The 24,824-nt window shown below is 39.4% G+C and overlaps 1 protein-coding gene across 1 annotated transcript; it reads left to right on the top strand.

The window, feature by feature from the left end:
• The first annotated feature begins 305 nt into the window (after window positions 1-305).
• On the top strand, window positions 306-19,990 carry plcxd3 (phosphatidylinositol-specific phospholipase C, X domain containing 3). The gene is made up of 6 exons (XM_006789814.3): window positions 306-552; window positions 13,101-13,357; window positions 13,619-13,792; window positions 15,569-15,744; window positions 16,209-16,310; window positions 17,290-19,990. The coding sequence occupies exons 1-6, from the start codon at window positions 450-452 to the stop codon at window positions 17,444-17,446; spliced, it is 969 nt and encodes a 322-aa protein (XP_006789877.1). The 5' UTR covers window positions 306-449; the 3' UTR covers window positions 17,447-19,990.
• Window positions 19,991-24,824: the final 4,834 nt, after the last annotated feature.

The raw sequence follows: 24,824 nt of genomic DNA, 5'->3' as shown, positions 1-24,824 counted from the left end.
GTTCCAAAATATTTAACATGCTGCCCTCATGTGGGGGTGTTCTGGCAACCTTATGGGTTTGTGTAGTCTAGCATTCATGCTCTGTGCATTAATGCTAAAAACATGAGATGATTATATGTTGCCTTTTATTTTGTAAGTGACTAGTACTGAAACATACCCATTGCGGCGTTTAGGCTATGTTACTATTGGGCGACTAACCACCGAATGTTGCCATATTTAGATCCATCCAACCGCATTTTCATAAATGTGCAACACGCCTATGTGTGCTGCTGGGGGGGCTGACTTCTCGGTCGCGCAGTTGTGTCTGTGTGTGTGCGTGAGATAGGGATGCTGAGAGAAAGTGAGGCAGGGCGCGAGTGTGTCTGTGTGTAGAGAGAAAGAGAGAGCGCGCGCTCCAGGTTGGCGCAGGCACCGGTCAGGGAGAACGGAGCGTTGTGCAAGGTGGAAGCATGGCTTCGTCTCACGGGAGAAGCGACCTGCGGTTCGCAGACTGGATGGCAAGTTTACCGCAGAGCATGCACACTATCCCGCTCACCAACCTGGCTATTCCCGGTAAGTGTTTTTTTTAAAGACCTTGTCCAAGTGTAATCGGATGAGGAGGATGCCCGTGTCTTTTTAACCTCGCGCATTGCGTACAGCTTTTCTAGTAGATTAAAAATGCACAAATTGACAGTTTCGGATTTGTGTTTTACCGCTTCCTAAACTTGAATTGTGCATTTAATACAACCGTCACTTTCGTTGCACCTCGTTGGAACAAAGGGTAAGACCTGTTGCGCAACCAAAGAAGTACTATGTATTTATAATAGTTCAGTTGCTTGTGTTGCGATCACCTGTCTAACGGTTTTCATAATACCCAGCTGTCGTGTTCGTTCTCCGGCCGAGTAAGTATGCACTTAGAAAATAATAATAATAATAATAAAAAAGGTCATCTATAACCACTCTATAGGTTCAGAATAGATGAGCCACGCTGCTCTGTTTGTGCTTTTATGCTGGGGTGGTGGCCACAGGGAGACGGAGTGGGATGGGTGCCGTCTGCACACTCAGATGATCACAGCGCATCCCATTGAAAATGTGCTGTCGGACCTTTATCCAATCAGTGCGCCGGTCTTTTTAACTCCATTCAAATGGGAAATGCTGGTTGTAAAGCCCACCACTGATCTGACTGATAGAATGTCTTATTAGCAGCCAGTTAAATCCATATTCACTGCCTAGCGATTATCACACCTCCACACAAAGCGATTCGATTCTTCATTCTTGTGAATTTCTAATCCTTTGTGCTTCGGTCCCTTTCCCCCTCCTTTCTGTCTCACTTTCACTCTTCCGCTCTCTCAGTCTTTTTCTCGCTGAACTCCCAATACCTGAGGTGTTTATTGGTTGGCATGTGCAACAATGGCATTTCACATGCAGATGGCTTAGTGGTTGATGTCCAGGGCACGGCATATGACCAAATATGATCGCAGCTTTTAAGGATGCCAAGACACATGCAGTCAAATTAGATGTAATGGAATACAAATAAGGACTGGAACAACATAGTATGCATAATCTACGCTTGTAATTTTGCTGAATCATGTGCTGTGTGGAATCACAGTTCACCCATGCCAAGACAGCATGAGAACATGCTCTGTCCCTTTTAATTAGGCATTAATATCTCTCATTGGTTCTGTGGCCTGCAGCTCAGCTGAGGATAGCTCAGTTTATCCTTCATTTGGATACAGATTCTGTAAACATCCACCAAATCTTTGCACTTTCTTGTGTTTGCCTGCACATATTTGCCAAGAAACTCCAGAACACACAGGATTTCTATCCAAGCTCATTATAGCAACAACCATGTGTTCCTATTGGAGTGTACGTCTGAGTTCTTTCAAAAGTGTGCATCTCATATCACATTCTTTTGTCTCATCATTGAACGAAGCATTACGCCTTTGTTCAAGCAGGAATAAAACTGGGACAGACAAGAAACAAAAAGGATGGGCGATTCATTTCCTCAAACAAGTCTCATAGCTCCACTTAATTGGAAGAATATTATTTCCAGGGTGTTACTGGAAAATGCTGCTGTACAAAACTTATTATACAACCGCTGCTGCCTGTTTCTTAGTTTATTTTTCTGTGCTCACTTTTTTAAAATAGCAATTCACCTACCACAGAGCTTGAAATATCCAGGGAAAAGTAGTACTTTACAGTGTAGGATAATGTGATGGCTGCTACTCCGCTGTTGCCAGAAAACTTCACAGTCTAGCTGTTAGCACACATAACCATCTGAATGATTGACAGTTTATTTTAGGGTACTGAGGTGGCAGATTCATTACTGTCAGATTTTTTTTATATATATATAATGTTTTAACAGCATTTGCTGTGCTTCAAGTAACTGGTTAATGAGCTAATGCTGCCAAATTATTTTTGCATATAGCACATTAAAGATACTCAAAGTAGCAGGTGTTTGACAGCTACAACAGCTGTATAACAGATGTGTAACAGATTGCATGTGCTTACCGGTTACATTTGAGTGGTTCAACCCGCAAAATGTTATGAAAGCAGTTTATATGCTACAGTACATATGATGCTGACAGTGGTTGTTCACTCATTTTAAATTCCTGCTATTTCTTGTTACTTTGTGTGATTGATGGACAATTCAAAAAATTACAATGAGACTGATCCAGTGACGGTAAACTAAGCAATGTCACCTACCTCTGTCAAGTGAACTTAAATACAGGTTATTTACAGTATTTAAATATGAGAGATATTAACAGATAAATATCTGTTTTCATTTAGAGGCAATTAATGAGATTGCATGGCTAGATCCATATAGTTTTGGACACAGACACAATTTTTGTTCTGTCCATCTGCACTGTAAAGTGTCATCCAATGAATTTTGCTGAACCTGGATTGTTTCTCTGTGTCTTTGTCACATCATCAGTGCATACTAAATGACCCAGTGCAATGCATTCCCATGCATAAGGAGCCTCCAACATATTTAATAAATGATGTTGTATACTTTGAATCTTGGACAAAATATCAGGTGTATGTTCTCAGAGCAGCCAGAGTAAGAAATGAGGGTTGGAAAAAATCACAGCATTTTTTATCCTGAGAGATGGTTGCAAAGGAAAGTATTCCTTAACCTTTTGCTCTTCCAGGTAAGGGGCAAAACACTGCAAAGTCTGATCCTGAATGCCAACAACATGGTCGAGACAATCTGAAATAGAGGAATGATCAATTTCGTCAAACTTAGCAGGCCCAGCTGAATTGAAATTGCATGATTTACCGAGTTCAAAAACACATGTGAATCATTTGACACTTAAAGGAGAGCTGACTCAGTGTGGTTGTGAAACCTGGAGAAAATTTGTGCAGAAAAAAGATGAGCTGTGAGCAGAGCTTTTTTTTTCTTTCTAGAATTACAGTATATAACAATAGTACTTAGGAAGGGTGTTATCTAAGGGAGTCAGATTTAGATGTTTTTAACTGGATGACACTTGTCCAGTTTATTTGGAATAACTGCACATTTCTAATTTGTTTGTTTGTTTTTTGTTTTATGCTATGACTCATGACTGAGCACAGTTGCATTGTGGCTGTTTGATTCATTATGTGAGAATAATACATGCTCTCATTTTCTTAATCCTGCTAATCCACTGCAGACTACCTTGTTTTAGACCTAAGAACATGGTAGCACTTAGGCATGACTCAGCTTTCTGCATTGTCCCTACATGCCACTTTGGCCTCCGGCTGTGCCGACATATCGCATCTATAAAAGTCAAATGTCTTGTGCCTATACTAATTGGAACTAGGTTGAAGGGTTGTGCAGCAGAAGAAAGAAAGACGTAGTAGAATATTAAATTTTTGGGTCATTGAAGGGAGAGATGGTGAGGGAGAGGGAGCAGCTACCTTTCTTGTTTTACCCAGGCTGATTAGTGTTTGACTCTTCCTGTGGCTACTGTTAAATCTGCCAGGTGAGGGCTGCACACTGCCAACCTGCGCATTCCTCTCAGCAAGATGGTCAGCAGAAAGGTGTGCCGCCAGAGATACTGTGAATTTCTTTCTCTGTCACCATGAAACGAGCTTAAGAGGGGGAAGAGAATATCTGTCACGTTTTTACTACCATAGTAATTAAAATGGATTTTCAGTACTTTGTGTGGTGGTAGGTGTATAATTTGAACTATGTGCTCACTGGCATGTACAATATCTGTGTCGTGCAGGTGTGCATGACAACTAAATGAATCAGCACTATAGTAGCAATACAGTATTAGTCGCTTATTATGAAATGCTTTTTTTATGGGTTTATTTAAGCACCTGAAATATTCAAATGTATTGTCTTAATAAATTGAACTGGTGAGTGAAACCATATCTTTCTGGATCGTTAAAGCTACATTAATTAATATTCAGCGATTATGAATCAGAAGAACTGCAAAATAGACTGCTAGCATGCAATTTATATACATTATACATTTATTATTTATATTATTTTTGCCTTAAACAAAGACTTTAAAACACCCTTAAGAACTAGCAGCTGAAACCCGTCTACATAGACTTTCTCAGTTACTTTAGAAAGCGATGCAATCTCAGCTTTTAGTTTTTTTTTTTACTGTTTAGTTCTTATTTCAGAGTACAATGATTAAATGGTGCATCATTCTATTGTGATAATTTGGTCAACACACTTTTTAAGTACTTTATTTACTTCACGCCCGTGGCCGGTTTCAAATCACCAATTAACCTAACATGCATGTCTTTGGACTGTGGGAGGCAGCCTGGAGAAAACCCACTCAAACACAGGGAGGACATGCAATCTTGTCCTCCCTGTGTCCTCCCTTGCTGTAAGGCAAAAGTACTAAGCACTATAACACCGTGCCGTCCCATTCCATTATATGCAGATAATATTGATTATTTTAATACCGGGGAAGAAGGCTGATTTACAGTTCTCTATACTACATTTTCAGGCTCAGGGGAGCCATTCTTCACCTCCTGAATAACAGCTCAAAGCTTTAGGTAAGCAATGAATAGCATGAATTACCAAGGGGGATGGGTGAAGGCAGTGGTATTAGGTTAAGATAGTCTTGCAAGAAATAACAACCAATCCACTGTAGAAGAGGCATCTTCAGTTTCAGTGGTTCCCTCTGGATAGAGAAAAAGGCTTGCCCTGGACTTTTAGCTGTAAAAGGCCATTAGTCCCCTGATTAGATCACTTTGACGCCACTTAAACCCCTATAGAGCAAGATGGATGAATGGTATTAGATGCCAAGATAAACACTGGTAGTGCGGATGTTTGAAGAGGGGGAGTCAGTCAACTCAAAGCCACTGAAAATCAGGATATAATGTGCAATACAAAAGCGAAAGGAGGATCTTTGTTAGAGAGAGAAAGATGGAGAGAATGCCCATCTTAGAGCTATTTCCTGCTATGGCTCTTTATCTGTGAATCAAGACCCTTCTTAATCTGAGTGAAATTTTGTTTTGCCAAAGATATTATGTGCATCTTGCCTGTTTGGAGCTCATGAGGATTTTACAGTTAGCAGTTTTGCAAAGAATTCCCTTGTTTGCAGCATTGTATTATGCTGATGCATGATACTCATAATTAGCCACTCATTAGCCAACATCATATATTTGTGGAGTTTTCACTTTTACAAGTTGCTTAAAGAAAATTAAAAAAATATTGTAGAATTCAAAAGAAATGGTTCAGTGTGGAATTCTCTACTGGCTCGTTTTCCCACCATTTGCAGTTAATTGCATTTCCAGCAGAGACACTTATCTTAATAGTCACATAGTCTCAAAGTCAAATAATTCAGCCTCATCAGAAATGCAGTGTGCACACTAATGCTCAAACAAGATGGAGAATATAAAGTGTTAAGACAGGAGAAAAGGAACTGAAGAGTTTGAAAAATAGATGGAAAGAGTAACACTTGCAGAATTACTGTAAAAAAAAAAAAAAAAAAGAAGTGTAAATGACAAAATTATGTAGAGTCAGAAGCCTATATCTATCTTGTAGTAACATTTAGCTCATCTCCATCCTGTCAGTTTTTGTTCCCATCTCATTTTTTTCTTCTCTTCTCCTCTTTCCTCTACTCAGCATCCTAAAATAGATCTAAAAAGAGTCCATGGACGGTGGTAATGTTTTGTAATGAAAAAGGGCACAAACCACCAGTGGTCCTCTCTGAATGCTCTGCTCTCATTCAGTCAGAATGACTCAGTTAACAAAGGTCAATTCTCTAAGGTAACAGTAGCAGCACCCAGCACCACTGTCATCAACATTGTCATCATCTGTTTCAGATTCTCTGTTTCACCTTGTTTAAGTCTTTTTTGTTGTCTCTGTGGTGCTCTTGTTCATCTTCTCTCTTTGCAGGTTGAGACTCTTCTTCTTGTGTGCGGCTGATATTGACATATCAGAGAAAAGAGTTCCCTAAGTTTGCTTTCCAATGAAAGTGCTACACAAGTGACATCTACTTGTATTATTCTGGGATGTGGTTATTTTCAGGGTGCTTTAGTTTTTTCTGTGTACACATCTTCAATTTTATCAAAGTTAAAGTGATCAAACAGCTTGACAGTAGTTTGCTTGGATATTGTTTGCGGTAGGTAATTCATATCAAACACTGGACTCTATTCATCATTAATGCCTTTCCCAGTAATTGCATATTTTAAATACAGAGAGGAATGTTCATTCTCATGGCATTGTATATTATTGTAATTTACTGACTGCAATTGGCGACAAAGATTATCCGGTCAGTGGTCTTTTTATTGATTTACCTGCTGCTTTTTTCATTCATCATGACACTCGATAGAAGTATCACAGTCACCACACACTCTGGTAAAAGCTAAGAAACAGCTGTACTTCTTAAGCAAACTTAAGTGGGCTAAATTCCTGTGTCAAGTTCTTGATAACATTTACAGAGGATCAGTGTAAAGCCTGGTAACTGGAAAAATCAGGAACTGGCACGAAATGTGCACACCCCAAGACCTGGAAACTCTGCAGGTGATTAATACTGCTCTGAATGTCACCAGTACCAATCTATGGAACATAAGTGATAAACTACAGTGGGGCAAAAAAGTATTTAGTCAGCCACCGATTGTGCAAGTTCCCCCACTTAAAATGATGACAGAGGTCAGTAATTTGCACCAGAGGTACACTTCAACTGTGAGAGACAGAATGTGAAAAAAAAATCCATGAATTCACATGGTAGGATTTGTAAAGAATTTATTCGTAAATCAGGGTGGAAAATAAGTATTTGGTCACCTCAAACAAGGAAAATCCCTGGCTCTCACAGACCTGTAACGTCTTCTGTAAGAAGCTTTTCTGTCCCCCACTCGTTACCTGTATGAATGGCACCTGTTTGACCTCATCATCTGTATAAAAGACACCTGTCCACAGCCTCAACCAGTCAGACTCCAAACTCCGCCATGGCCAAGACCAAAGAGCTTTCGAAGGACACCAGGAAAAGAATTGTAGACCTGCACCAGACTGGGAAGAGTGAATCTACAATAGGCAAGCAGCTTGGTGTGAAAAAATCAACTGTGGGAGCAATCATCAGAAAATGGAAGACATACAAGACCACTGATAATCTCCCTCGATCTGGGGCTCCACGCAAGATCTCATCCCGTGGGGTCAAAATGATCATGAGAACGGTGAGCAAAGATCCCAGAACCACACGAGGGGACCTGGTGAATGACCTGCAGAGAGCTGGGACCAAAGTAACAAAGGTCACCATCAGTAACACACTACAACGGCAGGGAATCAAATCCCGCAGTGCCAGACGTGTTCCGCTGCTGAAGCCAGTGCATGTCCAGGCGCGTCTGAAGTTTGCCAGAGAGCACATGGATGATACAGCAGAGGATTGGGAGAATGTCATGTGGTCAGATGAAACCAAAGTAGAACTTTTTGGTATAAACTCAACTCGTCGTGTTTGGAGGAAGAAGAATACGGAGTTGCATCCCAAGAACACCATACCTACTGTGAAGCATGGGGGTGGAAACATCATGCTATGGGGCTGTTTTTCTGCCAAGGGGACAGGACGACTGATCCGTGTTAAGGACAGAATGAATGGGGCCAAGTATCGTGAGATTTTGAGCCAAAACCTCCTTCCATCAGTGAGAACTTTGAAGATGAAACGAGGCTGGGTCTTCCAACATGACAATGATCCAAAACACACCGCCCGGGCAACAAAGGAGTGGCTCCGTAAGAAGCATTTGAAAGTCCTGGAGTGGCCTAGCCAGTCTCCAGACCTCAACCCCATAGAAAATCTGTGGCGGGAGTTGAAAGTCCGTGTTGCTCGGCGACAGCCCCAAAACATCACTGCTCTTGAGAAGATCTGCATGGAGGAATGGGCCAAAATACCAGCTACTGTGTGTGCAAACCTGGTAAAGACCTATAGTAAACGTTTGACCTCTGTTATTGCCAACAAAGGTTATGTTACAAAGTATTGAGTTGTATTTTTGTTACTGACCAAATACTTATTTTCCACCCTGATTTACGAATAAATTCTTTACAAATCCTACCATGTGAATTCATGGATTTTTTTTTTCACATTCTGTCTCTCACAGTTGAAGTGTACCTCTGGTGCAAATTACTGACCTCTGTCATCATTTTAAGTGGGGGAACTTGCACAATCGGTGGCTGACTAAATACTTTTTTGCCCCACTGTATATAAGACAATCCACCCCAGTCACAACCTGTTATGTTGTATTTGCTTCTAAAGCTAAAATGGGAAGTATAAGAAGTAATTAAAATTTTACACTTTGAAAGGAGAAGTTTTTTTGTCTCTGTAGACAAGTTTGAAATGACTCAGTTCTGAGCTGCTGTTGTTTGTTTTTGTGAGAATGAAAACTAATTGTGTGGATTGTTTGTTTCCAAAACGGAAATGCTTCCACACATTTCCAAATGAATGTTTTTCCCTTGAGAAATGGCAGACCATCAAGGTGGAGCATAAACAATAATTAATCACGTTCAGGGCTCAGGCATCAGTGAAGTTCTCACATTTCTGCGCAGTTTTCTCTGCAAATTCTCACAGATGTTCTGCACACTTGGCAAAAGATTTGGCCCTCCAGGGTTGATACTGTCTCAGCTTTTCCTGTGAGATTGTATCTCTCTGCAGCGTGGCATCAACCATGGGCTTTTTGTCATACATATTTATAGAAGTGTTTGTTAGCAATGCAAAACAAACCTCATTAGTTTCCCTCAGGTGCTAGGCTTTCATTAAAAACTAATAAAATATAGTTTGTTGCTAGATCCTTGGGGACTGTTAGATTTAATTTATATCTTATAACTGTTCTTCTTTCCCCAAACAGAACAACAGATATCTCAAGGAGAGTGGCCTATGCAGCTTGATGGGTGTGTAGCTATTAGAAGTGTGTGTTGCAAAACTGAAACAATTATTCAGGTTATTGGTTAAAGGTCAGCAGCCACTTCAAGTGTAAATTAATTGTTTCAGTGATTTTTTTCTTTTTAATTAAAGAAGGCCAAACTTACCTTTTCAAACATCTCATATGTGATATTGCTTACTTATTTTTACTTATATACATTGTGAAGAGGTATTTGCCCCCTTTCCTAAATGTCTTCTTCTTCTGTTATTCATATTTATCAAACAAATGTTAATCAGACAAAATTAACCCAGAACAGTTGTAAACTTTCCCAAGACTGGCCAGCCTACCAAAATTACTCCAAGATCATCAACAACTCATCCAGTGGTCACAAATGGACTTGTTCTTATATAGCCCTAAAATGGGATTTTCTACTCTGTCTGAGCACTCAAAGCGCTTTATACAACTAATTCATTCACCCAATCACACCCATTCACACAAGTACTTTTTTCTGACCTAAGTAGTCTACCATTCATACACATTCACACTCCGATGGATGCATCGGAGAGCAATGCGGGGTTAGTATCTTGCCCAAGGATATTTGGCATGCAGACTGGAGCAGCCTGGGATCGAACCACCGACCTTCTGGTTAGTGGCTGACCTGCTCTGCCACCTGAGCTACAGCCACCCAAACAAAGAACCCAGAACAGCATGTAAAGAACTGTAGGTCTCACTTGACTCAGTTATGGTCAGTGTTTATGCTCTTTGCCAGAAAAATCCAGAAGGAGAATGTGCAGCTTGGTTATGGAGCAGGACAATTTATTATTGTTTTGTTTATTCGTATTGTTGCCCTTGCTGCTTAACTAATTTCTCCTTGTGGGACCATAAAGTATTGCATTGAATTGAACTGATCTGAAACACACCAGCAAGTCCACCTCTCAAAGGCCCAAAATCTGGATTTAAATCTAACTGATATGTTTGGCATGACCCTGGTTTCATGTTCAGAAACCAACCATACAGTCATGTGAAAGAGTCATTGTCTATTATCACAAGTGGCTGATCAAATTTCTTGCTACCAAGGGTGGCATCGCCAGTTATTACGTTTAGGGGGCAATTACTTTTTTCACATGGGGCCATGTGGGTAGGGTTTGCTTCTACCCCGTGATAGATGAAATCATTATTTAAAGACAGCTTATTGTATTAACTCGGGTTATCGTTGTGTAATATTACAATTATTTAATGATCTGAAACATGTAAGCATGACAAATATGCCAAAAAAAAAGATTGGGGCTTAAATAAATTACTTAAATTGTTTGACTTTTTCACCACACTGTAAGGGTCATTTCAGTAACAAGCACCCTGAAGGCATCAGCAGTAGCGTAGTTTTCAACATTGACTGGATGACTGGATAATGAAAATAATTTTGCGATGATTATGATTTGTTGTTGCACAACTTTGAGCCCTAAAAAGCAAAGACTTTCTGCAGAGGCAGCTGTTGGGGTCGGTTAAGGTCATGCTCTGCTACGCTGTGACCCTGGTGGTGCGGCTTAGCCAGTAGTGATGCGACTGCTGCCCTGCCCCAGGATTCAGCTGTCTACTCAGCTTATGGTCATTCGCTGTGCTGACTGTGAAGACCTGGCACTGCTATATAGTTAGCTGAAGGTCAGTTCAGGCTCTGTGTCAGAGGGGTGGTGGTGGTAGAAGGTGAGGATGTGAAATGTAAAGTGGATAATGAAGAAGTCTCAGTGATTATGAGAGGGGCAGGAGATGTTAACTGCTCAAGCAGAACACACAACCTTCAGGTCTATTTTACAGCTCAGAGCCTGAGTTTGTCTCAAGGAAATAGTTAAATGTCACAAAGGAATCACCATTCAGTGTACAGACTGGCTTACACAAATGTATTTTTTTTCACCATTTCAATTTTAATACAACTAAGAAAACATCAACTGTATCGCTGTTAATAGCAAAATAAATATGCTAGTTTTTCACAGATTCCACTGCCTGTATTCATGTGACTTGTTTTATTTCCTGAGGCTTGTAGATGTCTGTATCTAAGATTTTTGCTGCCACTCCAAAATGATTGTGATGCCCAAGGCTCCAAAGATGACATTTGGAAAATTTCACAGCATGTATCTTTTCAGATACGGTTCCAGAGCTTGTCAGGAAAACTCTGACAGAAGACATAGACCTTTAAATTTTGATCATTCAGAGATATTGGTGAGAAGCGTAGATGTGTTGAAGCAATTTAATGGCAGGTCCACTTGTTAAGCAAGTGTGTCTGAATTTAAGCAGGAATCCAAAACCAGGCATTTCTCTGTTAGAGGTCTATCCTAGTTTAAAGCTTAGTTTAAAGTCTTCATATCCAGAGTGGATAAAACACTTGTCATCCAGGTTGTAAATTTGTTAAGTCAAAGGCTGTAATTTTTCTTGATTCTTTATTTTGCCTTTAATTTACACCAAAAACTCAGGTTTTATCGGAAAAGGAAAATGATAATATGTAAATGTTAAATCTTTACTAGAGAATGACCATCAGGAATCTGATTTCCTTGGGATTCTGACAGGGACATAACTGGATTTAACTTTGAACTATTAGAGTATAAGTAAGATGGATGCATATATATATAAAAAAGACAGATATCTACAATAAAGTAACTTATCCAACAACGTTTCACAAATCTCCAAACAATGGACAAACAATGAAGCAGAAAATCAACAGATCCAATTCAACTATCCATTTTTTGACCTGCTTATCCAGTTCAAGCTTGTAGAACAGACTGATAATAAAAACAGCAGTAAGGGGTGCTGGTATAACTCACTGGGTTGAGCAGGTGATCTGTGTGCTGTACAGCATGCAGACGCCTGAGTTTGGAGGTGCCCTTAGGGCATATAAGGCATGTCTTCCTCTTCCTCTTTCTTCCTGGGTTCTCTCCGGGGTTCTATCTCCATAATGTATATAAAAAACATTACTAAGTCATAGCCGTTTGTATTGAGTATTGTAGTACTTAATGGTTACATGAATTTCCCCCAATTTAAGTCATTTTTCATGCTAGGGCAGCAGTTTCTTGGTAGGCTGCTTCCACCAAGATGAATATTAATGATATGAGTATTAACAGACCTCTCTGCATTGAATCGTATCTGTTATTAATCTCTGTCTCTCTTCCACAGCATGTCTTTATCCTGTCTTCCTTCTCTCACCCCAACCGGTCGCAGCAGATGGCCGCCCCTCCCTGAGCCTGGTTCTGCTGGAGGTTTCTTCCTGTTAAAAGGGAGTTTTTCCTTCCCACTGTCGCCAAAGTGCTTGCTCATAGGGGGTCATATGATTGTTGGGCTTTTCTCTGTATCTATGAAGCGCCTTGAGGCGACATTTGTTGTGATTTGGCGCTATATAAATAAAATTGAATTGAATTGAATTGAATTGAATTGAATTGAATTGAATTGAATTGAATGAATGTTTGGCCTCAAACTGAGGGAATCTATAGGCTAGCATACTTTATTTAGCATGTGGACCATACTGTACCAAGGAGTACATGCCAAATAATACTTAAAGAGGGAGAGAATAGGAATTACCTACCAACAAGTGCAAAACTAACAAAATAGCTATGCCTTATAAGGAAATTGTAAACTCACTGCAGTGTTTACCTCAGAGGCTTTTGTTCTGTACAAATAGGTGTGCACAGGCTTTCTTCTTCAAGCTGTCTGAGTTCATGATTTGCAACCTTGGATGCGGTTTTGGGCTATTTCTCAGTAATGACCTCAACTTTCAGTCGTCTCCCACCAGAAATGACACCTGCAGTAGTCAGTATGCAGACTCATGTTTGTGTTTCCCCCAGGATCCCACGATTCCTTCAGTTTTTACATCGATGAAGCGTCTCCAGTGGGCCCCGAGCAGCCAGAGACGGTGCAGAACTTCGTTTCTGTTTTTGGCACGGTGGCCAAGAAGCTAATGAGGAAGTGGTTGGCTACACAGACTATGAACTTCACGAGCCAACTGGAGGCTGGGATCCGGTTCTTTGACCTGCGCATCTCCACCAAGCCCCGTGACCCTGAAAATGAGCTGTACTTCGCCCACGGGCTCTTCAGTGCCACGGTCAGAAAAGAGTTTTGATGGTTTTTGATGTGATGACTGTTTAGCAATGCTTGTGGTTGCTAAGTGATGTCTAACCATCTCTGTGTGTGTGGCAGCGTATTTATATTTGAGTGTAGACTGAGAGCCTAATTATACAAGGTCCTTCAGAGATTTGAAGTACACAGTTCACAGTCTGTATGTTTACATTTAATATCATTAAATCACTAAAGATCTTAATAACGTGCATATTTGGTTTTTTCTTTTCTTTTCTTTTTTTTTTAGGTCAGAGAAGGCCTAGAGCAGATCAGCAGTTTTCTGTCAGCTCATGCCAGAGAGGTGGTCTTCCTGGATTTCAACCACTTCTACGGCATGCAGAACCTGCACCATGAAAAACTGGTGACCATGCTAAAGGAGGTGTTTGGAGAGAAGCTCTGCCCTGTTGTTTTTGCTCAGGAGGTATAAATACACTTAACTTTTAACAGGGAGGAGGAGGGGTACGTGAAGTAGGAGCAGCTGAATATTTTTCTGATGCTTCTTCATCTTACCAAGAGAATCTTATTTAGCTGAGTTCAAAAGACCTCAAGCAATTATTGTTTTCTCAGCACCGCGCAACAGTGATTTTGTGTTTTGATCAGTACCGATGTAGAATTATGGTTATTACATCTGTAATCATAGTTCATTTTTTCACTCATGCCCATTTGCTTAGGAGACAAGTAGAAAAGTCTCCCTAAGATGAGATTTTGCTGTTTTTTTGTCTTTTTTCCCATCCAATTGTGGCCCACCTTCATCTCCCACCCTCCCCTGTAACTGAAAAACCCAAAATAAGCATTACCAGTTAGCCCTACAATTCATGAACTATACCACAATCGCTGTCACCACTCTAAGATGAGCACCTTCCTGTCAGGTGCAGCAGCTGAGTGAAAGAAAAAGAGGGCAAAAAGGCCAAGAGTGACTAGTAGGTTCTGAGAAAACAATGAGCTTCTCCTCAGTGTTTAATTTTGTAGACTGAGACCTGTGACTGTAAGTTTATCTGCTGTTCCCTTGTCATCTCTATAGCCCACATTTGCTTTGCTATTCAAAACTAATCCACTTCAGCACTGTTTTCCAGCACTTGTTTGGTCTATTTTAAGAACTAATATTCAGCTGCAAGCCCATTTTTCAAAAAAACAAATCAGCTCAAATAATCAGCTGGAAAAGAAGATGTGAAGTGTATGCGTCTTGGGATTGTGATGAAAAGATTTATTTTTGGTGTAATTGACACTCCCTGAGGATCATCTAGCTCATTGCTGTTACCGGTTGCTTACGATTAATTAATATTGCTATCCAGCATTTCTTTCATCAGATGTAGCCAACAAAATTCAATTCAATTCAATTCAATTTTATTTATATAGCGCCAAATCACAACAAAAGTCGCCTCAAGGCGCTTCATAGATACAGAGAAAAACCCAACAATCATATGACCCCCTATGAGCAAGCACTTTGGCAACAGTGGGAAGGAAAAACTCCCTTTTAACAGGAAGAAACCTCCGGCAGAACCAGGCTCAGGGAGGGGCGGCCATCTGCTGCGACCGGTTGGGGTGAGAGAAGGAAGACAGGATAAAAGACATGCTGTGGAAGAGAGACAGAGGTTAATAACAGATATGATTCAACACAGAGAGGTCTGTTAATACATAGTGAGCGAGAAAGGTGACTGGAAAGGAAAAACTCAATGCATCATGGGAATCCTCCGGCAGCCTACATCTATTGCAGCATAACTAAGGGAGGATTCAGGGTCACCTGGTCCAGCCCTAACTATATGCTTTAGCAAAAAGGAAAGTTTTAAGCCTAATCTTAAAAGTAGAGAAAATGTGCTGCTGATGTCCAGCTATACACATAAGCATGTATTTGTAAGAATGCAACTTGTGGGAGACAGTCTCACTGTTTTTACGTCTGCAAAAATGCTTCCAGAAATGTATCATCACGTTAGAGCCAATGTAATTCACTTAAAATAGATTTTATATGTAGTTTGGTTCACTTACAGCTCTCTGTTGGTGTTTTATTGAGCCACTAACTTCAAAAATAACACATCTGACACCTTCTGTGATAAGTCAGTACTGAATATTGAAGAGAAATTCATTCATTCAGAATTAATTCAGAACTAAGCTGTCAATAAATCAGCTACCTGTTCAGGTTGTTTTATGTTCCTCAGTTTATAACCTCTTGCTACTATGAACACCTTCCTCCCTCACTCAGGTGAGTCTGCAGTATCTATGGGAGAAGGAGTACCAGGTGCTTGTCTTCTACCACCATCCCATGGCCCTGGAGGTGCCCTTCCTGTGGCCAGGCCAGATGATGCCTTCTCCCTGGGCCAACACCACTGACCCAGAGAAGCTGATTCAGTTTCTGCAGGCATCTATCACTGACCGCAGGTACATTTCATATTCATGAATTCAGTGTCTGCTGCACAGAGTATGAAATCGGATAAAATCTGTTGTGTTCCGCACATAAATTTTTTTAATCACTTTAATTAATGATCCATGTTTCATTAACTTGGTTTTATGTTTTGTAACTTTGCAAATGAGCCATAAGGATTAAACACAATGGATCTTTTTATCATGATGTAGATATATTGCAGTGCTTAGAGGTCGGTACAAATAATTTGTCTTGCTTTTGGCTCCTTTGCTTAACTTACTGATTTCATCAGCATGCTGCTACAAGTAAGCAAGCTTTAAAAAGATTAATTGCAGTAAATGCAAAGTAATTAATTCAAAGGTAAAGCAGTGAATTATATAAGAAGTAGCACTTCTGTAAAGCAAATATATTATGGTGACTATTAAAAAGGAAGAAAGTTACAGCAAAGATAACATGTAAACCCTCAATGTTTCTCTTGCAGGAGGAAGGGGACATTCTTTGTCTCCCAGGTGGTTCTGACACCAAAAGCCAGCACTGTGATGAAGGGAGTGGCTAGTGGACTGAGAGAGACAATTACAGAAAGGTGTGCTCATTTATGTGCATGTTTTTGTGCTCATGATCGCTAGTATGCTAGGCCTAGCAATAAATGCATTGTTACCACCAGTGGTGGCACACAGTCTTCTTCCACACATACACAGACGCTCAGTTTTGTGACCAGAGTTATGGAAACACCTCAGGCACCAGAGCCCACAGAAGTGATTTAGCCATAACAGCTCGCAACAAAAAATCACAAGCGTGTGTACCCTGACAGATACACACTTTAGGAGTCAAATGTGAGTCATTGTGGCATTTTGTAACTACAACCAAAGGCATGGTGGTTTCTACAGGTATCCCCAGGCATTTGACAATGGCCTAATTCGAGTTATTGTTTTTCTTTCATATTTTTTTTGTCTGGAACAGCTGCCATAAACCAGAGGCAATTTTTCCTCACGTTATGTCTCCTCTTTCCAGTTATGGTACACAACTTTTTTTTTAAATTATATTAATTTACCCTTAGCTTTGTCTGTGTTTCATTCCCTCTTAATGTCCCCAGTTTGTTAAAAGCATCAACAGCGAAAGCATCAATTTTCCTGGCATGAATTATTCATTTGATAATTCCACTATCAGCCTCTCTCACCAGGCGCTTAGTGACTTTGATGTAGGCATCCTTCAGAATCCCATCCAAGCGTTTTGCACGTAGACTGCCAGCGTTGGACATAACAAGAACGCAAACAACGAGGAGACAACGCGTAGATTTTATTTTTAAATTTTATGCAGAAAGCTGCTCTTCTTTGTTGCTCAGCTTACGTGAACATGTCCGGCATGTTCAGAGTGTCCTTCACGCAGCTGGTGTCTGGCTCACAGACATCACATGCAGCATCACAGGGATCTTTTATCTCAGCACGTCCCTCTCTGTGTTTAACCAACTGTGAATCATCCCTTCCTCTCTTCCTTTTTTTGACATAATTTTTTTCCCCTTGCACTCTTTCCACTAACATGATTTTTCTTTTCATTTCTCGCAGGGCTTTACCAGGTATGATGCAGTGGATCAGATCTCAAAGACCCGGGGAGAGTGGCATTAACATCATCACAGCTGATTTTGTGGAGCTTGGAGAATTCATCAGCGCCGTCATCACCCTCAATTATCACCTGGATGACGAAGACGACGATGCGACCTGAGAACCCGCAGCGGGCGTCAAGGAGTGCAGTCACCACCACTGATACTAGTGGTTGCGTCTGTGCTCTCACTCTTTTCTCTTTGGCATTTATTTCAGGAGGGGGAGCTAAACGGCTCCTTTCACTTTATTTAGGGCTATAGTGAGATGAGCGGTCAAATGGAAAAAGGAGATTGAGGAATTTCAAGTTGAGACTGGTAGACATAACGCTGATGTTCGGTTGGAGCACTTTGAGAGTGAGGTTTTGTTTTGTTTGTGTCCAGTTTTAGGGGATCCAAAAGATTTTTGCTTATTTTGTTTGTTTGTTTGTTTTTTTCAGGTAAAATGTTTATTTTCTTTACTCCCTGTGCTGTAAAAATCCCTGCTTTGTCCACTGATCAAATGCACTGTTTTCAGGCTTACCACTTCATCACGGGTAGGTTCCTCAGAGCATATCAACCGTCTGCTAAATGTATTGGTACATCAATCGTGGTATTCTAGTGACAGTGACAGTTTTTTTCAGAGGCTGTTTATAATACGTCTGTGTATCTCAAACTTTAGGCCGGTGTAAGTAGCTAGCAGTTGTATGTCTTGTTTGGCAAATCTGTCCAAGTGAATTTTCTCTCTTTTGTTTTTAACAATATGCATCTTTGGTCAGATCACTGCGGGTGTTTTTGAAAACGCCTCCAGCAGCTTGAATGCAGAGTGTGATTAAAAAGTGTTGTTCCAATGTGTTTATTCAATACATAGACAAAAACAAATCATTGCCATTTCTTTTTGAAACTGTATTCCCTCGTGGGATTTTCACCCAGTAAGTCTCCACTGAAGCCAGCTTGCAGCAATGGCGTTTATTAGACACCTGTGTACTCTAAAACTATTTATCGATAGATTAAAATGATTCATGCAGTAATTCAAAACCATATTGCAAGAGAGAGTGAGAGTGCAGCTTGGCTGGCCGACAAGTGTTCTAATCATGTAAGATGGATACACAGCGGTCTCTTGTGCATGAGCACTAAAACAGTAATTTTCACATTATCTGTTTGATTCATATTGCAAGACAAGCATCAGTTCTCACTGTTGGAAATGAAGTTGATGAAACAAGACATTTCTAATGAGAAGGCATTCAGTGTGACTTTTTTTTTTTTGCATTCTGTCGTGGGTGTTGAGTCGTGACAGCCAAGTATAAAAATACAGTATATCTGGGTACCACCGTCTGCATTTCCTTTGCTCATTGCTTGCCCCCAGTCTGCATATATATCTATATATATATATGCAGATATATATATAGATATAGATATAAATAGATATAGATATGAGTCACCCTGAGCTCCATCACTGTGTCATGTATTTCATAATACTAGGTGATAAATGATAAAACTGCTTCCCAGCCACTCAGAGACTTATTGTATTAAAAAAAAAAAAACTGTCATAATTTAGAGTCAGGGGTCCTGATTTGGCAAAGATGTTTTATCACTAGGAAAATAATACAAGCATCTTCTTATCGCTCATGTTTATGAATCCCTCAATTTCTGCTGTATCAATGTTAGGGCAATACATTAATTTCTTATTTATATTTGGTGCATTTCATTCTTTTGCTTCCCGGGTTTAAATCAAGATGGAAAAGTACAAAGAAATGAGATTCAAAAAGACATCTTCTGCTGCAAGGTTTTATGCATGGAAAACACACACACAAACACACACACATACTAGTCAAATATCCACACACCTCATGGTCTGTGTGGTATTTTCTGTAGAGAATGTATTCTGCCAGGACAGTGTTAAGAAGTTCAGTAATGTAAAGCCAAAAACAGAAAACTTTACTCTTTGGATCGGTGAATGTATGTGTCTCGTGCGTATCTGTGCCATTTCTAAAAGTTTCATGTGAGTGACTGAGTTTCAGCTAGAAAGTCATGTTTGTATTATTATGCTTCAATGTGAAAATGAGTTCAAGTTTTAGAGTTTAAAGATGTGGTTTCATGTTAAAATGTTTTATATCGTGGAGAGTTTCTACATACTGTAACTGCAAATAGTATACTGCCGATAAATTGTAAGATATTTAGATTATTATATCATCACTAACAACATTTTCTTCGTTTTAGTGAACTACCACACCGCCCGCGTTTGTCATATTTATTTTACACTTTACTTTTTTTGCATGAACTGAAATCTTCTACATACTATACTGTTTTCCGTACACCTAGAGGGTCCATGAGGTTTGTGCATAAATTTGATTATTTTCTGCATATTGTTGTTAGGAGCATGCGTGCATCTCAGCTGGAAATGTTCCTTCCCTTTAAGACAAATGTCTAAATTAATTTATTTTTTAAAGGTTGCACTCTTACTAGCCCATGCAGATTATGAATGAACCCACACAAATGAGCAGACTTTAAAATGCTTGCAAACCGTGTTGTAAGGACATTTGTGTCTCTCCTGGTCCAAACTGTTGTCACTGCCTTTATGTTCTGATGTGAAGAGTCCTTTGCTGTTGTAAAACTCGGAAACCTTTGTTCAAAGTGACTCTGTTCTAAGTGGAAAATGGCAGATCAAATAAAGCTTCTATGCCTATTAAGTGAAGTATCATTTCCTCAGGAGTGTCTGGCTTGTTGAGTGGTTAGTGGTTGCTTGGTTGCTTAATTGCTTGACCGAAAAACAAAATCATTATTATGGCCATTATAATAAAATTCTAATCTAATTCAATCACTAAATGGCGGTACTCTAGATCTAATGTAGATTTTCAGCTTTTAAGCCAGCATAGCTGCATTTTTTTTACTCTATTTGTGCAGAGGAGCATCTTAAAATCATCCTGTTTCCAGGGTGATGTGGATGGAGGTGGGTGGGCAGCGGCACCCAGGGTGACCTTACTGAGACTGTGTTTTGTAATTCAGCATCTGCCATTCTGCAGTAAGGCGTTGCTCATGAAGAGGAAGTAAAGATAACTCAGGTGGAGAGTAGCACCCTGCATCTGTGCACCTTCGAGAGTATCTAATATGATGACTAATATGATGCACTTATTACTTATTATCTTTATTTGTGAGGTTAATGTTTTTAAGCATGTAGTTATTCGCTTAAAAAAGGTTGGTTTTGATGCAGTTCTCATGTTAATGCTGTTTTACTCTTATTAACAGAGGTTAATTGACTGAGTGCACTCACTGCTGTGAGCAGTCATCAACCTTCTCTGGAAGCTGCGGTGTGCAATAGCAGAGTGGTCTTGATAGCCACAGACTAGCTCAATGAATGGATATTAAGTGCTTTGATTGCACATTAGAGTAGTTTTGGGAAGGAATGGCACAGCCACTTCCCTTTCTCTGTTTATATTCCTTTCTATGTGATATGAGGATTCTTTAAATGTTCTTGTAGTGTGCTTTTTATTTGTTTTCTAAACCATGTAAATGGACTGATGGATGACATGCCAAGAAAAAAAAATGAACGGAAATAGTCTTGGATGTTATTGCTGCAGTCATTTTCCCCCGAAGAAATGATAAAAATGCTAATGTGTTGTTGCTGTGTGCTTAAAAATGTGTGCATGTTTGGGTCTGTCTGTCTTTTTTTTTTCTGTCACGCACGCACAAGCAAATAGACAGATGAAGAGGAGGTAGAGGTGTAGGAGGTAGAGATGATGGCATTCAGACAGTTTAAAGAGGGGCAGCAGTGAAATGCACAGTTTCAGAAAAGTTTGAAATGTGTGGAGGAGGAAGAATAATTTTACCAGCCACTCTTGTTTCTAGTTCTGAAGTAGAAAGATATATTCATATATATATATATATGTAAAGATAAAGATATATGTCTTTATATCTATATCTATCTATATATATATCTATCTATATATATATCTATATATATATATATATATATATATATATATATATCTATATATATATATATATATATATATATAAAATATAATATATCTCTTAAACCTGAATAAAAATATAAATAAAATATATTAAAATAAAATATAAAGATATAAAGATATATATATATATATATCTTTATATCTTTATATTTTATATTTTATTTTAATATATTTTATTTATATTTTTATTCAGGTTTAAGAGATATATTATATTTTATATATATATATATATATATATATATGGTAATGAATAGTAAATCCTTTGAATGGAAACTGTTCTCTCAGGCATGGAGAGGAAATGAAGAATGAAGAAAAGTAATTGGAATGCTACAAACAAACTGAACACAATTTTTCCTTGTCTTAAAAACACTAGGAATTAGGAATTGGAAGATATCTTTCTAGCCTCAGAGATAAAAGCAGACACATATCCTAACCGAGTGCAAACTCGGTTTTCACAAACAGCTGAAAAAAGGAAACAGAATATGTGGTCAATCATTTATGGGTGAGGCTGAGATGCACTTCACTCTACAGTGTAAAACATGCAACAGAGTAAAGAACAAGTTCAACACTGGGGCAATGGCGGGACGGTAATTAGTACTGTTGCCTCACAGCAAGGAGGCCCTGAGTTTGAATCCACTGGCCAGCTGGGGCCTGCTCCCTCTCACAGCCCAAAGGCAGGTATGTTAGGTTAACTGGTGGTTCTAAATTGGCTGTGCTGTAGATGAGAATGTAAGTCTGAAGGACTGTGTGTCTCTTGGCGTTAGCTCTCTGATAGATGGTGACCTGTGGAGGATGTGACCAAACTCTTCCCCAGACAGATGGTTGGATGGACAGATGAATAAATGTTCAACAAAAATCTTCAGATTTAAGAGAACTTAATGACCTTTGAAATGAGACAGAGGAAGCAAAGCTTTCTTAAAAGTCTTGTGACAACCAAGAGAGGGGGCATGAGAAAGAGAGAGAGAGTTGGTCCGTGGCCACCGGTGGTTTATGACCTTTTTAGTCACAACTCATTTTTAAACAGTCTGCATATAAATATGCCACATCAACAGACAACCCATATACTATAGGGTGTTTGCTTTTTTCCCACCATCTTTATTTGTATTTAACAATTCTGGTTAACATTGGATGGATGGATGGATGGATGGTGTTCAATTTCTTATTACCGCACATGTCCTTGGATTTATCTGATTACCCCTTTAGTCACTAAAGCACCAGGCTAGGAAGCTCCAGCACATGTATAGTGGGCCTAATTGTTTTAAATAACTATAATTATGGATTATTTGGGGTTTTTTTGACCATTCAAAATCTTGTAGTATACTTAAATATTTTTGTAACACAATTTGGACATTCATCTGGAGATGAGTATGGATAAAAGCTGCATATTCATTGACTGATACACCCTGTGTGTGCAGCTTACTAATGTTTTTGGCAAGCCAAACTTCCAGGGCAGATGGCGGTCAAAGATGGCTCTCTGAACATCATGAAAACCACACAAGCAGAACTAATGAAGGAGGGCATGGTCTGGTGGCATATTGTCTCAGCCAAATGTTATTCTAGCCTGAGGTGCTGGGTTTTGGCTTGCTGCTGTACAGTAGCTGAGTCATTTAGCATTAGGTGGTCATTTCAGAAACACTGGAAATCACTTTTACATCCATTATTGAAGTCCAGGGGAAAGATATGCATGACTTCAGTGTGATTGCCTTGAGTTTATATCATAAACTGAGGTGACACGCTCAGACTAAAGTATTCTCCTAATTATATATTTCCTTTAATGGTTATTACTACATAATTACCCAATATAATTTCACCTTCTTGTGCATGAAAAATAAAAATCTTGGGTGGTCAGTTTAAATCCAGCCCACATCTGCAGTAACCTTCTATGCATAAAGTTTCAAAATTCAGATAGTGAGGCTATAGCAGCATTTGTAATGTGAGTTTCACCTTTGCTAGCCACAACCATCACCTTTATCTTAAAACTACAGGATGTCTGTCTACTAAGCTCAAACTGAGACCTAACTCACCGGCCATGTCCTGTGGAGCTAGTTGCTTTAAGAAACTCTAGGAATTTTAAATTCTGTTTTGTATCTGACATTGAGCCAGTGATGAGCAGCTAATACTGGAGAAATATGCGGTCTCTTTATAGACCTTGTTAGTATGCTCACTGTCACATTTTGGATCAGCTGGAGGCTGTGGAGGGAGTTTTTAAAACAATAAGATAATATGAAATAGTCCATCCTAAGAATGACAAAAGCATGGACTAGTTTTTCAACATTACTCTTAGACTGGATGTTTCTTTTTTTCAATACCGATCAGATGAAATAAGGTAGTCCTTGAGACTTATTTCATGGTAGTCCTTGAATTGAAAAATAAGGTAGTCCTTGAGACTTATTTCATGAATAAATATAAATTTCAAATGACAGGGAGAAATATATAATAAAGATCAGTTCATCACATGCAATTAATAAAGCATTAATTGAGGGTAAGACATTTTGCATAGTTCTGTAGGTATGGTATTTGCATAGACATGCAGATTAAAAAAAAACATTATTAGATTTTTAAATGAAATAATTACCAAGGTTATTTCAGGGTGATTTTTTTAAAACTGATGTAAACTCCTCCATAGCAACCGGTTTTAGGATCTAGAGGAAAAGTTCAAATATGGAGAGGAATACTTGTGACTTCTTGACTGACAAACACAAACAAAAACACACACTAGCTTCTTTGGATACTGACCAAGTGCAATCATAGAGACAAAATCTTAAATATCTCACCAGTATCCATTTGCAGAATGGATACTGGTGAGCTGCTGGAACAAATTGCTTTTGACATCAGACCGACATCACAAGTCGGTGATGTGGGTCACAAGTGATGTGGAAGAGGTTTGCAAATCTGCTGGGACCAGGTGTCAAACGGATCAGAAGAAATTTGATGTCTAAAGCAGAATTAGAACTGCTGCAGTATAAGATAATGTCCAGAAAGCAGTACACCAAGAAACAAGTGGCTGAAATGAAACTGATAATGAAAGAGCAGATCGCTCTGATCAAATAACAGTAAAATTGTGTTTCCCTGCCTGAACGGAGAATCAAGACTTATTCCAAAAAGGAAACTTAGTTTAAGTATCCCCTTACACACAAAGATCCCACAGTGTGTTTTAAATGACAACATTTCATCTGTAACAGTACCTAATGATCGGGCATTATTACACATGGCTAATAATCTGTAATGCTATTGCAGATAAAGTAATACAAGGCTCCGTAAAACATATCATCTGTGTCACCGCTGCCTGCTCTGCTTTGTGCTGAGGTTTTCCTGTTGCTGCTGCTCTCCCTGCCTGTGGCTTTGCAGTATGCACGTGGAAATGCAGGGAGGCCTCACAACAGAGAAACAGCAATCAGGACTTAGTGGTCCTGACTTCAGTAGGTAAATACCACACAATTTCTACTTTGTTCTAAAATTGCTGCACCTGGAAAATGACTTCTAAATAAGGAGGTTACCTTGGGGGAGCTTTTGAGTGAATAAAGGGCTGAGATTTTGGGCACTAACTGTT

The sequence above is a fragment of the Neolamprologus brichardi genome, chromosome 12 (genome assembly GCF_056152115.1).
Source record: "Neolamprologus brichardi isolate AB-2024 chromosome 12, ASM5615211v1, whole genome shotgun sequence".
NCBI lineage: Eukaryota > Metazoa > Chordata > Actinopteri > Cichliformes > Cichlidae > Neolamprologus > Neolamprologus brichardi.
Note: the sequence above shows the minus strand (reverse complement) of the source record. Positions and strands in the feature narration are given on the sequence as shown.

Bases quoted from the DNA above. Each gene is read 5' to 3' on its own strand.
- plcxd3 (XM_006789814.3), top strand. From the start codon at position 450: ATGGCTTCGTCTCACGGGAGAAGCGACCTGCGGTTCGCAGACTGGATG. The intron at 553-13,100 runs GTAAGTGTTTTT...TGTTTCCCCCAG, and splicing joins CACCAACCTGGCTATTCCCG to GATCCCACGATTCCTTCAGT. The intron at 16,311-17,289 runs GTGTGCTCATTT...CATTTCTCGCAG, and splicing joins AGAGAGACAATTACAGAAAG to GGCTTTACCAGGTATGATGC.